The sequence below is a fragment of the Heterocephalus glaber genome, unplaced genomic scaffold (assembly GCF_053883595.1).
Source record: "Heterocephalus glaber isolate CG9 unplaced genomic scaffold, H.glaber_assembly_v1.0 deba00001442, whole genome shotgun sequence".
NCBI classification, from domain to species: Eukaryota; Metazoa; Chordata; class Mammalia; order Rodentia; family Bathyergidae; genus Heterocephalus; species Heterocephalus glaber.
In genome coordinates, this window is record NW_028258296.1 from 32,967,855 (window position 1) to 32,985,387 (window position 17,533).

The 17,533-nt window shown below is 30.8% G+C and overlaps 1 protein-coding gene across 7 annotated transcripts in view; it reads right to left on the minus strand.

The window, feature by feature from the left end:
* Dpyd (dihydropyrimidine dehydrogenase) overlaps positions 1–17,533 on the minus strand; it is a 901,729-nt gene that overhangs the window by 775,373 nt on the left and 108,823 nt on the right. For all 7 annotated transcript variants that reach the window (XM_087212682.1, XM_087212683.1, XM_087212680.1 and 4 more), the window contains one exon: positions 12,961–13,043. In XM_087212682.1, the coding sequence (XP_087068808.1) occupies positions 12,961–13,043 (83 nt within the window). The remainder of the gene's footprint in view (positions 1–12,960; positions 13,044–17,533) is intronic.

The window sequence follows — 17,533 nt, forward strand, 5'->3', positions numbered from 1 at the left end:
ATATATTTTCCGTTTACTGGAATGATCCACCTCAAGGGTATCTCTCAGGTTGCAGTTAATTGTAGTGAACAGCTGACACTGGCTAGCCAATTTTTAAATTTATTTAATATATTTCACCTATATGAAATCATTTATCTTTCTTTATATAATAAGTGATTTTTTTCTAGGAAAAATTTTTCTTATCCTTGTTTCACTATTAAAAATTTGCAGTTCTGATTACCAAAACATCTTTTTCTTCCAAGACATTTAAATTTCAATCAGATTTTTAATTCTCGGTGAGAAATGTCTCAAGAAATATTCCCTCACATAATACAAAATAAACGGTATCTAAGGGGGATGAAGGAAGAAATGAAATATGAAGAGAAAATATGACAATGACAAATATAATACCAGTAAGAAATTTAACCCTATTGTACATCATTTTTCTTCCCCATCTAAAAATAAAGAATAAGAAAGAAAGGAAAATAAAAAGGATTACTTTTATCTCTTCTTATAAGATAAAAGAAGATACTGGCAAGACAAGTGGTCTGTAAACTTAGCACAGATACTGACTAAAACATTACTTCTGTAGTCCAATGATAAACACCTCTTTCCATTAAATTTTGTTGTTTTGGAAGATCTCTAAATAAATTAATGCTATTACTTGGTCTGTTCCCTAGTCATAATAGTAACAGACCTTAACCTGAGAGAAGGCTATAAGGCTAAAGTTTAGAAATGTACTAAATTAAACTAATTTCTTAAACTATCTGGGAAAATATTAGGAAGAATACATATATATCTATCTATATATAGATATATATATATATTCACATATATATTACAATTCTATATATGAACCACAGTTCTACTCCCTTTAATATAGCTGTCTAATGGGTGGATGGATAGATAGATATCATCCACAATTATAGTCCCTTTATTTTAATGTAGCTGTTCTCTTGTATATTTGTAGACAATATTGACTTTGTATTTTTATCTCATGTCCTGGACAGAAAAACATCTAGAAATTTCTGTGAAGCAATGAATTCTGCAAGAGAAATGCATCTGAGTTCAAATTCTAACTCCTCTAATTTTGCACAAGGTACTACCTCTCTCATTCAGTCTTTATTCACCTGGCTCCTGTTTAAGGAAGTGACACTGAAGAGCTGAAAGACAAGAAGCAGCAAGGTATGGAAAAGCTAAGTGGAGACAAGAGACAGGCAAACATGAATCCCACACTTGGAAATTTGAGAGACAATAAAAGATGGCCTTTGAAGGAGTAAAGCCTTTCCAGATATCATAAGTTACTGAAACTTAGATTAAATTATTCCCATTTCATTGAATGTCTGTTCATTTAAAAATGGCTGTAACCAAGTAACACCTGGAACATCAAAATCACAATAACAGAATTTTTTGAAAGGAAATCAAAATACCTCATATGCCATCTTATTTCAACATAAAATGTTTTTCAAAAATTTTTTTTGTGGGGCCAGGAATTTAGCTCAGTGGTTTCACTGCTTGCTGTGCAAGCACAAGGACCCAAGTTTGATCCCCGGTACCAAAAAAAAAAAAAAATCTTTTTTTGTGGACTATTAAAAAGTGATCATTATTTTCAGGTTTGTGAAATAAATACTAATTGATTGCATTTTTGAATGGAAGTAATTTAGATAGTGCTCTTGGTAAAAAAATTTAGACAGAAGTTAAAATAATGGACCACAGAATATATTCCAATCAACATTTTTCCAACCAATTCTAGATATCACAAAGGTATCACAGCTGACATTATGATTTTTCATCTAGTGTTGAGAATAATGAATAATTAAAATATAGCTATATTGTCCTTTTATAATTACCACATTGCGGTAGACTAGTGTCAGACTAAACAGCAATACTTTACTGCTCCATAATTTGCGTGGTTCTTCTGTGGTAATTACATATTTTAAATATGAACCATAAATATCAGAAATTAATAATCATAAATTCAGGGGCACTGTGTTATGGTTTTGGTCTAGATGTTCCCCCAAAGCATCATACAGTCATAGGTGGCTGAATCTATGTGATGCTGGGATTAAGGGCGTGTGATTACTAAACCACTACACATGAGTGATTGGTTTGGCAGAGTCCAAATCCCTGCAGCCTGAATAAGATAAAAGGAGCAGAAAGACACTGCTAAGGTCTCTTGTTTCTCTTGCTGCCTCCACCACCATGAACTGTTGCCCCTCTGCCACTCTGCCTTGGAGCCAGCTGATTATGAAGTGAAACCTCTATAAACTGTGACCTAAATAAACCCTTTCCCCTTTAACTTTGGGTGTCAGGTATTTTGTCTCAGCGACAAGAGGAAGGTAACTAAGACACACTGGTACCTATTCTTTGTTTTGGATGCATCCTGCTGATTCTGAAAGCTAGATTTTCTCTTTAATTCTTAGTCATGCATTTTTAAGTGGGTGAGTAATATCTGCAATGTAACTTACTCGATTTCATGGTGCAGCCTAGAAATTGGGAGATATGATACATAAGCCAAAGTTCTATAATCATGTTTATAAATACAATTAGAAGTGTCATAGTATTTTTCATATTACTCTATCAAAGTCAATCATATTGTAGATATATTTTTCAAATAATTCTTTGAAATGTACTCTAATCTATTTAACTCAAATTTATTCCCAACCTGGGGACATCAAACTACAATGTGTCAAATGCAGCTGGCCAGAAAAATAAAATTTTTATGGAACACAGTCACTTTCATCCATGTGTATGTTGTTTAGGCTATGGAATCATATGACTGAACACTGAAAATATATGCTCTGTGTATATTTTTATATAAAAAAGTTTGCTTACCTCTGCTTTATACTACCAAATTGTCATGCCTGTCAATTGAACCAATAAATTTTTTTAAAAGTAATCTATTGGCGATCCCCACCACTTGTCAAACTGGTACATTTTTTACCCCAAAGTAAAAATACCCCCAGTGGATGGAATTTAGGGTATATCATTGTAACTTTTAGATATATTGGGTAAGAAAAGCCATTCATTTTCTGTTAAACATACATACTGATACATGAGGAATAACAAATATTATAGATAGATATCAATATGTATCTTCCAGAAGAGATGATGAGAAAAAAGTAGAACTATTATATTTTATACACTATTATATTTTAGTACACTGTAAAATCTCTCCAAATTAATTAGAATGAGCAATAACAGAAAATGACAATGCACATATAAATATAATAGTCTATTATCTATAAATCCATTCTATTATTCTTCTTAAGTTGAAGAAAACACCAAATATAATTACAAAATACATATTCAAAACATGTAAACCACTAATTTTCCACTTGTAAAAGCCTGATTCAAAAAGCAATTTACTTTATGGTTTACTTAAGCTTTGCAACTACATTAAAATATGATAGTATATACACAACAGCTTGTTAACAAGATTATCATAACATTAAAATCATAATGTGGCACTTCAATTATGGATATTTAAAATTAAAGCTAATCCTCACAGTACTAATTTTATCTCCTAAATAATTTTAGCTATTAGATGCTCATTCAAAGTCTGTATCTGAAATGAAAAGCATTCTAGAGTAAGAACTTAGCTCTGCACTTTTCTTTGGTAACAAAACAAAAGCTGCGTCCCTTATTATTTACTCGTTAATATGCAATCCTTTGGTAATAAGGGGAAAATACACTTTTCCTGACCTTTGATGCCATCTGAGTACTTATGCACTTTTTTGGTTTTATCATTCCAAATCTGTCACATTGGCATTTTCAATACTGATTTGATTTTTTTCTAAATATACTGCTCTTAACTAAATAGTGGGTTGTAGATAGCAGCCAGCATGTTATATATGCCAATTCTTAGATTAATAAATATGATAATGCATTTCTTAATTAAATAATTATTTAATTTCATAATTAAATGCATTTCATAATTTAATAATTAATTTAATAATTTAATAATTGGGGTACCCTATTCCTCATTTCATTTGTACTACTCTCACAAAATTTCTAATTGAAAATGATGTAATCAATATTTTTTACATCTAAATTTTAATCCAAAGTTTAAAGTAGTGAAAAAGAACCTAAATTAACACAGATCTAAATACATATGTATATAATATATATTATACATATATATGTCCCTTTCTACCAAATAGATAATCCTGAAATATCATTGCTCAGCATATGTTTGTCTTTAAATAAATATTAGAAACAATTAATGTAGCACTTCTGGTCTTTTCCATGAATACTGGAAAGATTAAATGGGCCATCTGAACCTAAGTATTAAATCTTGCTTTAAGTTACCACTGGAGTGAATGAAAGTAACATCCTTAAATTAATGTAGTAGATGATAACAAAAATGTGTGTATGTATGTGTGTGCATTCATCTTCATACTGAAAACTTTACATAAAATCAATTCCATAGACCACATAAGTACACACAATTACATATTATTTGCTGAACTACATTTCAATGATGTGTATTATAGCAAAATCATCATAATTATATTTAAAAATTTGCAGTGTGCTTTTGTCTTAGATTTCAAAATATCAAAGGAATTCAGCCTGATTACCCTCTTCATGTATTAGGTGGCACAAATCAAATAAAAAAGCCTACTGAGGGCATGGTGCTAACACATTGCTTCTGAATCAAATTTCATCGGTCAAATTTCCAACATAGATAAAATCACACACCTACACAGAGTGTTTTTAATTATGGAAGTCGCTTATACTTCTTTTTGAAAAATCTGACAATAAAGATGTTATAAATGTTAAATCTATAATCACCGACATCAATGGAAATATTTTATTACTCTTAACTCATTGTTATATTCATCTTTAATCTAATTTAATTTTTCTCATAGCTTTATATGTATATTCTACACTGCTTAAACCTTCTCCTTTCTGTACCATCTTTTTAATACTAGTTTAATGTTACCTCCTTGTACCTTTGTAATCCTAATGGATATAACTAAATTGCAAAAGGAGCTCTAAACTCCAAATACTGTCACATTGCAAGTTTTTCTTGACTGGAAGACAATACATGTGTATAGAATATATGTATATACACATGCACAAATATGCATACACAAAAAATTACCTGAAGAATAACATTAAGCAGGATAATAATATTCTTGTCTTTAAATCTTATTCACATGAACAAAATTACTCATAGACACTCCTTTATTCTGTTTATGTAGATACATCAGTGAAAGAAAAATGCCAGTAGTTTAACCATTATGCTTAGTAAGGAATGAAAGACTAATATAACTAAAAGAATATACCACTAAAAATATATCTGAAAGCTGAAAATACTTGTGTCTAGATTTCAATCTTTCTATAAGTTTAGATTATTGTTTATATTCCTTCCACACCTAAAAGTCTCTGAGTGAAAAGTAAAGAAACACATTAAGCATTTTAACCCTTTGACACAAAAAGTAGTTAGAATTATTAAATCTCTTAAAAACTTTTTTCAAGTTGATATGATTATACTTTAATATTTAACTCTGTACATACACCTAAGTTGATGAGGCACCTAGGAATCCTACTAGACACACCAGAAAAAAAGTCAGCAAGCATAAACTGAGTAACTCAACATCACCCTCTAGTGACAAAACTCTTAACACGTGATGAAAGCAAGGAAAAAGGAAAACTAGATTTCAATACATCATGTCCTAGTGGTTCATCTCTATAATAATAACTATAAACATAATATCTCCCACTAAATAGACTTGGTACTGTAATTAAAATATTAACTTTTAAATGACAGTATTGGTACTCTATAAATGAAATTTGTGTTTTTCTATAGATATAAATATATTCATAAATCTAGCCAATCAACATTAATATGTATAATTAAATGATGTCAAAAAGCTTCCCATAGAATTTTTTTCTCTCAATGAACTAGACTATATTTGGTATGTCTTTCTTCTTTATTGATATTTAACAACTACTTTTCTCAAATTATTTGATTCAAATACCTATCACAATTCCACAGAGTACCTACTACACATGGCCCACTACTGCCTCTCGGACTGAAAAGGGACAAAGAGACACAATGTTAAAAATGGTTCCAAGGATCCAGGATTTAGCTCAGTGGTGCTGCCATCTGGCTCCCAAGTGCAAGGTCCTGAGCTCGATCCCTGGTACCAAAAAAACGGGGGGGGGGGGGGATTTAGCTCAGTGGTTCTGCCGCCTGCCTCACAAGTGTGAGGTCCTGAGTTAGATCCCCGGTACCAAAAAAAAAAATGATTCCAACTTTCCTTTTGATATTTAGAATTTCATACTGGGGCTAAAACAGGCACAAATTGTATAGCAAAGAAATTAAGTCACCTTGGCAGGAAAAGAGGGTTGAATTGGCCAAGATAAGCAGAAAGCAGAAATTTAAGAATGTTACCTCTTAGATTCACTACACAATTGACTCAAGTTGTGACCTAGACTTGATGTATTATCTTTCTTTTCAATGTTTTCATTTTCAGGAATCCTGTTGATTTCCACAGTCAGAAGACTACAATTATTTTATATAAGTCAGAAAAGAAATTCTCCCTTTCCATTCTATATGCTAAAATTACAATGAAGTTTTACAGTCAATTCAATTATGTATGACATATGCAAATTCTCTCAATGAAGGACTAAACACCATTAAAAGAAAATAATATACGAACACTAATATTTTGTCTAATTTTTACTAAATTTCACACATTACAAATCATTCTCTCTTAAATTGTCCTTATTGCTCATATCAGTTCTATGAGGTTTTTCAATCCTATTGTACAAAAAAGTAAAATACTTAAAAAATATTTTACATAAACTTATATTTGGAGTCACAAATTTGATTCTCACTGCTTTCCTTATATTTATTGTGTATTTTTATTTTAATTTTTCCAGTTCTTACTTCATTATTTTTCTGATTATTCATAATATATCCCCATCATAGAATACTTAGAAAAACAGAACAATATATGCCTGGGGAAAGTATCTGTAAACCCATCACTCCAGCTAATAATACCTACGTTTCATTGCTATCATTCTTTCCTCTGCATTGTATATTTTTGGGCAAGATCATGTTATACATGTAACTATTTCTTGGTATTTTCACTGAATTTTATAATACAAGGATTTTTGTTTCACTAAAAACACAGTGTTAAAGATATTTTAATTTCCAGAAAGAAGCAAATATGTCACAATTTTCCATATATGTGTGTGTCTTTGTGTATTACCTTCATTTCTTTATTCCCTTAATCTGAGACTATTAAATTCCATTCAATTTGATCAAGGTGATAGTCCACAATTTAAGAATTAGACCCAGGCTGTTCATAATTTCTATGACTTCTGCATAATATATTTCTAGAACAAAGTATTATTTAAAAGTACATGCTTATTTGAAGGTTCTGAGTGTTTACTGACTATATTCTTTTTCTTAAAAGCAATGGTAATTTCCAATGCCCATGAGCTACCTATACCAATCAAAGATCTCCTTCCCATCAAATTGCTGAAATTTTGTAGGGTTTTCACAAAATTCACACCTTTTTTGTTTACAAATAGACTTGAATTTTTTTCAAGAGTTTCTTGGCATAATTTGCCAATAATCCATGGGCTACTAATTGTTTTAAACCTGTCATACACATGGAAGTACAGTACTCTAATGTCTTTTAATTTTGCCATTTTTCCCAGTCATGGAAGCTTTTGCACTGGGGATCGAACTCCGGTCCTTGCGCTTGCGCAGCAGGCAGCAAAACCACTGAGCTAAATCCCCGACCCCCTCATGGAAGCTTTTTAATGTAATAAAAGCTCAGTGATTTCTTCAACCACTTTTCAGTTTATTAGCTGTTTCCCTATTGAATCTCAAAGAAAAAAAATCACTTCTGGACACTGCCCTCTCCATTTATTTCATTTAGCTTTATAATATACACGGTTTTCTTTTACCTATATAAGGTGATGATAAAAAGTGACTTTTTTTCCACAGAGCAAAACAACTTTCTTATATCATTTACTGAATAACTGCACATGTTCCCAGTTACTTGTGTACTTTATTATATAATTAACTTCACTGGATCTTTATAAGTTTTAAATCAATTATAGCCATTCATTACTTTTGTTTGTTTCATTCTTATTTATATGCTTGTTTGTGCTGAGGAGGAAACCCAGAGCAAATGTGCTACAACTGAGTTACATTTTTAGCCACTTGTTACTTAATAGAGTGTCTTGGAATTTCTAGATATAAATCATATCTTTAGAAAATAAGTCACTTTTTCTCTTCTATATCAAAGCACACGTGTTATTTTGGGTTTTACATCCATTACTATTTTATAGATCTATTATGGATCTATTTATAGATCTTTTATTCTTACTTTTCACAGAAGAAAGAGTGCAGATGTGAGACATGCATAAATGTAATGTAGCCTCATCCTGGCCTCTTCATTGATAAGAATTCCATCGGTGAAAGAAGAGGTCAGGTGTCACCTTCGTAACATAAATCATCCCTAGGCAAAACCATGCAGACCACAACCACAGGCAAATATTTAACTATAAATTCAGAAAATTAACCATTTTTTTTTCAGTTAAATTAGATATATTTCCTATGCTCACCAGCCACTGCCACTAGTGGCTCTCAAACTGAAAAATATGCACAGAACATTTCTATTATCAGAGTTGTGGGCTGCTCTGCTGTAGCAGTCTCCATAGAGAGCCGTGGGCAGGAATCCCCCTCCCCATTCCATCCTTTCATCTCACATCATATTACAATCCAGCCTTACTACTGGAAGCAATATTTAAAATGCTAAATTTCAAACTATTTTTTTTCTGATACATATTTTCCTAAGCTCAGTATTGTCTTCTGCATCCGACTTGACTCCCCGTCTCTACGTTATGATGCACTATTCCTGGAAATCACATACCTTCCCTTGGCCAGAGGTATCAAAATGCTACCTGCCCCAAGTGTATATCAACTAGCATCTTTTTTTCTGAGAGATTTCATGCAGAATTATATTTTCTCTCCGCCTACTGAACATTTATATATGGGTTTACTTTCACTACCTCAAACTTATCTGAAAATCAAATGTTCTTCATTAACTTTTTCTTTCTCCCTATCCCAATTAATGTATTTAATATTTTATTTAGAGAACACATTCCAAAGAATGGTGAAATCACTTGTGCTTTTCACATAGCTCAGGGCATCCTCACATCTGGATGAGAGTAAACACAGAAGGGGTCTACAGTGACTCATGAATTAGAACACTAGAACTAGAACAAGGAATGACTTCCAGGCTGTATGGCAAAGACTAGCCAGGACAAAAAACTGGATGAGATAGCAGACCATTAAGGGCAAAATCCTCTCTTTTCTATTCAAAGCTCATAGAAATAATATACCCTTAATAAAGTACTCAACTTGGTGAAAATTTCCAACCCAGCAGGCACCAACTGTTAATCTTCAAAATCAGTCCAGTTTTCCCAGATTTCCTGGCTAGACATTCTCAGGTCAAGAGCATCATTGTGGACACCTAAAGCCATACAAAGGCTGATCAAGAGATCATTCTAATGAGAGAAGGGGATACTCTCATACTGTTATGGCTTATATTTCAATGCCCTTCAAAAGCCTCATGCACTCATAAGAGGGACTGTTGGGGGTGATTGGAAATTTGAGTGTGTGATACTGGATCATGGACATGTGATACTGGATTAGTACACTGATGAGTTTATTGCTTGGCGAGATGTTGACAGATTAAGCCTGGTGGGAAGAGATGGGTCACTTGGGGTGTGGTCTGGAAGTATACAACTTTTCTACTCCTTTGATTCCCTCTGCTTCCTGCCTGCCCTTCCATGAACTGTTTCTCTTCTGCCATGATGCCAGCTGAGTATGGACTGAAACTTCTACAGACTGTGAGTCAAAATAAACCTCTCTTCCTTTGATTTATGGGTGTCAGGTATTTTGTCCAGCAACAAGTAACTTAGGCACTTACCAAGCAATGGACTAAGACAAGCTACCACGGAGTGTCTGAGATCTTGGAAAAAGACTCAACTACTTAACTTCTGGGTTTTTTATATTGAGTAGCTGATCCTCTTGTTTCCTCCCTATACTAATAATTCATTGAAGGTCAGGATTGTATCTGTAATCTCATTGCCTGATATGTACAAAAACATAAATAAATTAATCTATCATCTCTTGTCCCTAGCCCTATAAATTTACCTTCACGGTTTTATAATCAATATTGTCCCTTCCATCTGTAAATCCAAAATAACTCCTTGAAATTATTTAAATTCTTTATCAAGGCAAGCTAGACTGTATGTAACTGGCCTAAAAATGTGAAACAACACATTTTGAGGTAGCCTACCAAGATGAGTGCCTGTGCTGAGGCTTTTAGCAAATTATTTATATTTGTCTTTTGCTGTCCCTAATCCTACTGAGAGTCTAAATTAGCCTACCATCCCTATAAACATTATACTGCCCCACTACCACTCAAGAATCCATGCCATATATTAGTGATAAAAAAATCTATGTGAGTTTACATTCAAAGAAAGCTTGAAAAAACTGCTTTCCATGACATCAGACCATTACTGTTTCTGTGATACATCCTGCTCCTGCAGGCTTCCTTACCTTTGCTCTGTACTCATCCCTCTACAAGTACTGGCCATCTTTTGAACATAGATCAAATGTTTTATCATTTCCATCATTAATGTTAGTCCAAATCCATTTCATATAAGAAAAAGATTATCACAGTCAAAAGAATGTTTGCTGCTTCACGCATTTTTCCTCCAATGTGTTTTTTTCCCCAGATTATCAGATGTAAAAATAAATGAGCTCTTGCTGTACTTTCAAAAGCAAAAACAGAAAAAAAAGATGGTTGACCCACAGTACACTAATTGTTGAATGTTATTAGTTACTGAATTATTTCATTGTGCTTTGTGAAGCCAGACATTACCAATATGTGTGTCTAAGTGTATAAAAAATGCAACCTTTGTAAACGAGTGTATTTCACAGATATGTAATTAAATTGTAATTTAAATTATCTGGATTACAGCTTAATTTCATATCATGAGTGATTGGGAATTACTCCAACCAGGTAATTAATACTTCTTTTTCTCATCAGTACATCCTCTCTCTTTTTTTTAAAGCATGATATCCTGGTATATTCTAAAATGGGACCGAATTCAAAAACTGGCAAAATTTCATAATCTCTCCATATGCAGTTCTGCAATAATTCAATTTATTTCTTCGTGGTGACAAATTTCTTACACTGATTATATGTCCTTTCCTCATTCATTGTGCTTCCCTCACATCCACTTTCATTCACATTACTCTTTTCAATTCTTTCTATGGTTTTGCTTTCAGTTCTTTTATTCAAAGCATGAGAGCTGGCATTCCCTTTGTCTTCTTGTGTGTCTATGCATTTATTTCAAAATGAATAGATATAAAAATAGATTTAATTGTAGTTTTCTAAATAAATATTGACATGCATACTTAATGTATTCAAAATTATTATAAGCATTACGAAAATAATGTTCACTTCTTAACAGTGTGGTAGTTTTAGAGAATAATGACTTATTGAAAAATGAGTTCATTTGTAACTTCTGCATTTGCCTTTTTCATAATATATTTTATACTTTATTTTAAATTTATAATTATTTCTAATAACAAACTTTCTGAGAATGTCTGACTACATTTTATACAGATACAAATTCTCTATTGTGCACTCAGTTTTATTTTTTCCCTTTTTTATTAGTAAAGACATTAACAATAAAATAGGCTTCCTTGCTCCAGCTGGTAATTTCTCAGTACTAGTAATATATTATTCCTCTTTTTGTGACATCATAATCATCTGTACAGAAGTACCATGTATCTTTGTGTAGAAGCTACTGTTTCTATTAAATTTAATTACCTCCCCCTGTGGTTTTAAATAGAAGTGGCTTCAAAATGAGGGCAGCTTCTATTAAATTTAATTACTTTCTCCTGCTGCTTGCATGGTAAAAGGGAGGTTTCTAAATGAGAGCAGCTTCTAAACTAGAGTATATGGTAACTGTATGCAAGCAGTAAGAAAATTGTATATAAACCACTAGGAAGTCTCTTGAGATTATCTTTGTCTTATTTTAACATTACTTAGCCTTAAAATCATAAAAAATGATCATTAAGATATAAGGAAATACATGCTAAAAATAAATTTTAGTTTTGTAAGTAAAATAAAGGTAAATATACTTTCTTTAAAAATATTAATTGAACTCAAAGATTCAATTTCAGAACTTATGAAACTAGTATTTTTTTCTTAAAATAATCATCAATAAGGATGATGATTTTTATTACTTACACATTTGAAATATCTAGTAAAACTCTTGATTCTGATCAAATGGATTTAAAAAATGTTTCCCTAAAACTTATTTTAGAAGGCATCAAGTCTGGGGAGACTTGAGAAAAATATTCAAAAATATTAATGTGAAGTTAAAAAAAATCAGGCTCAAAAAAATCAGGCTCACTTATAAAACACTGTATTTGAAAATAAGTTAATTATATGCTTTGTATTAGTGTAAAAATGTAAATCACTTAAAATCCTATACCATAATCCTATAAAATCTAATAGAAGATGAAATTTTAAGTACCTCTTTTTAAATTAAATATTAATTAAGAGGAGATACTACTCAGTTAAGCCACCATTGTACAATGTTTATTTTTTTACATACCAGCAGAATTTAGATGAACAATACTTTAATTCAATCAAACAGTTTAGTATAAATATAAAACAAGACACCCCTCAAGCATTTGAAGTAACAAATTAAACATTTACATTTTTTACTGTGCACTGAGGCTTAACATTTATGCAGCTTCAAAACCAAAGTACAGCCTCAAGGGAAGTCTCTCCACTGACAAATTAATACCTTAGAGAACAGAGCTGAATGGTGGCAATGAACTCATTTGTTCCCCCAATAATGAAGAATGACTTTTTCTTTACCACATCTGTGACTGTTGCTATGGTGACCCAGACTTACCTCATTGCTTCTCTTAGAGCTCCTCGCTCACCAAGAGTCGTGTGCTTGATGTCATCAAAATTATTTTCCAGCTTCTCACAATTCTGCAACACATTAAAAAATCACGTTCATCTTTCCAAAATCCCAAGAAAAATTATCTTTATTCAATTATTTAAAAATATAATTGATTATATTGATTGTGGACTTGTGAAAAATATGTACACTAACTGGGTAGGATTCATTTAAATAGTTGAATTCAAAAGCAACAAAATAAAAATGTCTTATGATATGGCTAACAGAGAAGTCTCTTTTAATCATTTTTTTTCTAAATAAGTATAAAGTATGAGTACTGCATAAAAGTAGCAAAACATAGTTTTGTAGAATAAAAATACTTTATAAAATAATCTTAAGTATATCAAGGCCAATTTATATTCAAAAGAGAAAAATCAATAATTTTTAAATGACAATGAGTGGTATATGATAATTATCAAGTTCTAAATCAGTTAGCATTGACAGAGTCCAGGTATAATATATGATAAAACTTCCAAATTTTAATCAAATTTCATAATTACATCTTTATAAAACAATGTAAGTATGTATGTTGGTTACACTTGTGCAAATATATATATATGACCTATTCTTGCATATATATATATATATATATATATATATATCTCCAATTCATGGAATTAAGTGACAGTAATTAAAATTCTTACAAAAACATTGAAATTAATTAAATATATCCTAAGCACAAAAACACTTCATGAATATTTCTATTTTCTATTAAATATAATAGCATGACTGGACTGAGTTTTCTAATAGAAAAAGTTTTAAAATTTTAATACAGTTCTATATAGTTGTATAAATAAAACTGATTTAATCATATACTGACCTAATAAACTGTGAAAACATAAATTATAGGATTAAGTTTTACACCAAAAATGTAACTAGTTAACCATTTGGCACATTAGATTTCACATGGAATTCAGTATTTTTAAGTAATGAAGTAACATCAGTGTTTTAGTTACCTTGATAAACAGAAAACTAAATAATAAAATTTAAATATCGATGTTCTTTAAATTATATATTCTTTTAAATTATAAATAAGTATGCACGGATTTAGAAAATTATAGAACTCAGGTTAAAGACTCTCAATGTGCAAGAATTGATTTCAAATCTATTTGTATCAAATACACTATTTTTACCTTGACCTTTCTTTTTTGTGACTTAGTCAGATCAGGGAAAAGATTTTTTTTTTTTTTTTTGGTACCGGGGATCAAACTTGGGTCCTTGCACCTGCTCAGCAGGCAGCAAAACCACTGAGCTAAATCCCAGGCCCAGGGAAAAGATTTTTTTAAACACATAGTCATGGGCTTTTATTTTGAAAATTACCAAAATTAATCTAAAATAATTTGAATTCTGGATTTAAAGTCCTTTGTTGGATATATACATTTAAAATATCCTATTGCTCTGTCTTGTGTTTTCATTTTTTTATTATGTGTGTTTTCATAAAGAGAATTTCTTATATTTAATGAGGCTCAATTTATCATTTTTTAAATTTAAGATTAGTGCTTAAATATTCTATTAAAATTTTTTGAGAAATTATTCAAAGACATGAATATATTTCTCTGTATTTTCTAGGAATTATATTGTTTTACATTTCACATTTATATGAACGATATAGTTGAGATAACATTGACATATGGGTAAGATAGAAAAATCACATCAAATAAATATTCAATTAAATTAAATTCCTCTTTATTGGAAAGATCATGTATAATTTAGAGTTACAATTTTCCAAAAATTAAATTGCAGTATATGTGTAGTCTATTTATGAAGTCTATTTTGTTCAAATGGTCCATTTTCCATATATGTCCCAGTATCACACTATTTTAATTGCTGATATTCATAATAAATTTCTCCTGCTAATAAATATAAAACAGACAAATAACTCAATGAATATATGGACAACTTATACAAACACTATTTAAAAGAAAATATCCAAATAACCAATGTTTAAAAAGATATTTTTCATCATTAATCAGTAGTAAAATGCAAATTAAAGGAACAATAATATCCCATTACAGATTTTAGAAATGTCTTAAGATAAAGAAGATCATACAATGTTGCCGTAGTTGCTGTAGCAGAGAAATGAAATACTGCTGATAGATAGTTAAATTATCATAACTATTTTATAATGCTATTTGATAGTAAAGTCAATAGTCGAACATTCAGATATACTTCATGACCTAACAGTCCCACAGCTAGGAATGCACTCAAAACAAATATATAATATGCTCACCAAAAGTTATAGACATAAATGTTAATAGTAACACTATTCAAAATACCCCCAAACTGGAAAATAAATAGTTACAAATTACAATGGTGTATATAAATTATAATATATTCATACAGTGGAATACTATAGAGCAATGAGAATGAAGAAGTATTGCTACATAACATGAACACACCTCACATAATACTGAGCAAAAGAAATGACACTCAAAAAAGAACTTACTCAAAATTATTCCACTTATATGAAGTTCAAAAATAGGCAAAGCTCCAAAGTATAATTCAAAATAAATTTAAGACAATTTTATTTTCAATAACATCAAAAATAACAGCATATTTATGAATAAATTCAAAAAAGTAAACATAAATCTTATATACTAAAAGCTACAAAACATCACAAAAAAATAAAGAAAACTTAAATAAATGAAAAGATATACCATGCTCACGGAGTAAAATACAACCTTTTTAAGAAATGCTACTTTCTAAATTGGCCTAAAGTTTACATGTGATTCCTATCAATTTTTTTTTCAGATTTTTGACAAGTTGATCTCAAATTTCATATGAAAACACTGGAGATGTAGAATAGCCAAAACATTCCTGAAAAACAGAATCATGAAATTGAAGGATATGGACTTCCCAGTTTCAAAATTTACTACAAAACTGTAGCAAGCAACATAGTATCCTACTGGCATAAGCATGTAAATACAGACTAGTGGAATAGAACTCAGACTCTGAAAACACACCATTAAACTTATGGGCAATTTAATTTTGGTAAGGGAATGAAGACAACTCAGTTGGAAAAAAAAAAAGTCTTTTCAACAAATGGTGCTGCAACAACTAGACAACCATATGCAAATAAATATAGCCAGACCCGTGCCTCACAATATATAAAATCAGTACAAAGTAGATCATGGGTCTGTGTAATAGATGAAATTTTAAATCATTTAAAAGAAAATATGGGCTAAATTGTGACTGTGGATTAAACACAGATGTCATAATGTTTAAGTAACCAAAAAATGGTAAATTATCATCATCAAAATTTACAAACTTTTGAGTTTCTAAGATGTCTCTAAGAGAGTGAAAAGACAAATAGGAGAATAGAATAGGAAACTAGAATAGAAGACAATATTAGAAAATCATATATCTAATAAGGGACTTTTAATCTGGAATATATAAAGAACTTTCATAGCTCAATAAGAAGGCAATCTAATATTTTAAATTGGCAAAGGTTTTGAACAATTTTCCAAGGAAGATACGAAAATGGCTAAACATTCAGCATCATTAGTTATCAGAGTAAAGAAAATGAAAACCAGAATGAGACATAATTTCCATCCAATGAGATACGTCTAATGAAAAAAGAACAATAGCAAATATTGGTAACAATTCGTACTAATTTGAATCCTAATATATTTTTATAAAAATGTAAAAACGGTGCACCCAACTTGAGAAAACTATCTTGAAATATTAAATATAATCATGATCTCAACTAAGTGAGTATAATCACAGTATAAGTAAAAAATTTATCATATGACCAGCAATGGCACTCTTATTATACTGAGTATAAAGAAATGAAAACATATGTCTACATAAAATTTGTACACAAATGTTTATAGTAGCATTATTCATAAGACACAAAATGGGAAAGTAAAGGAAAGTTAATTAAATGACAAATGAATAATGTGGGTTGATACCACAGTATTATTTGTACCTATAAAAGTCAAAGTTGAAATACATTTTGCAAAACAGATGAGCCTTGAAACATTATGCTAAGTGAAAAATCCAGGTATCAATGGCCACATTTATAATTCCATTAATATGAAATGTCCCACACAGGTAAATCAATAGGAAGTATATTAGTGATGTCAGAGGTTGGAGAGAGTGGGGAATAGGTAGCTACTTGTAATGGTAATGGAATTTCTTTGAGGTAAGAAACAAATGTTCTAAAACTAGTGGCAGTCAGTGCACAACTCTGTGAAAGCACTATAAACTGCCAAATTATATATTATATACATTATTGTATAATCCCACTAAATTGCCAAGTTTCCCAGGCTGGAATTGAATTTGTGATCCTCCTGCCTCAGCCTTTCGTTCCAATTTTAGTATATGTGCTGCCAGAGCGAGTACCCTCAGCTCTTTGAGGGCTAGCATTGTAGGCACATGCTATCACAACCAGCTTGAAGTAATCATTTTTTTAAAGTTATATGCCTACAGATATTTATTGCAGCATTTTCAGGACAGTAAATTTTGGGGAAAATAATAATTTTAAACATTGAAGAAATAGTCAAACAGGTGAATTTAAATC